This window comes from Phalaenopsis equestris, unplaced genomic scaffold, assembly GCF_001263595.1.
Source record: "Phalaenopsis equestris unplaced genomic scaffold, ASM126359v1 Scaffold000002, whole genome shotgun sequence".
Lineage (NCBI taxonomy): Eukaryota > Viridiplantae > Streptophyta > Magnoliopsida > Asparagales > Orchidaceae > Phalaenopsis > Phalaenopsis equestris.
In genome coordinates, this window is record NW_018164444.1 from 9,215,832 (window position 1) to 9,216,032 (window position 201).

The window sequence follows — 201 nt, forward strand, 5'->3', positions numbered from 1 at the left end:
TGCAAGCCTTCTCGTCTGTTTCTGATCGTCAGGGCCGGAGCAGCACCCGGTGGCGCTGCACGCGGTTTTGGTCATGGAGATGATGAGAAGTCATCTTGTCACATCTGTATGTACCATGATATGTGTGCAATTACCACACTCAAGAGAAAACTGGTGCTTGGTATGAGCTCTAGTTAGCTAGATGCCTTCCTATGGTCCTCA

The 201-nt window shown here is 49.8% G+C and overlaps 1 protein-coding gene across 1 annotated transcript in view; it reads left to right on the plus strand.

The window, feature by feature from the left end:
• LOC110027558 (vacuolar protein sorting-associated protein 24 homolog 1-like) overlaps positions 1-201 on the plus strand; it is a 3,551-nt gene that overhangs the window by 976 nt on the left and 2,374 nt on the right. The window contains exon 2 of the mRNA XM_020729083.1: positions 33-106. Within this exon, the coding sequence (XP_020584742.1) occupies positions 33-106 (74 nt within the window). The remainder of the gene's footprint in view (positions 1-32; positions 107-201) is intronic.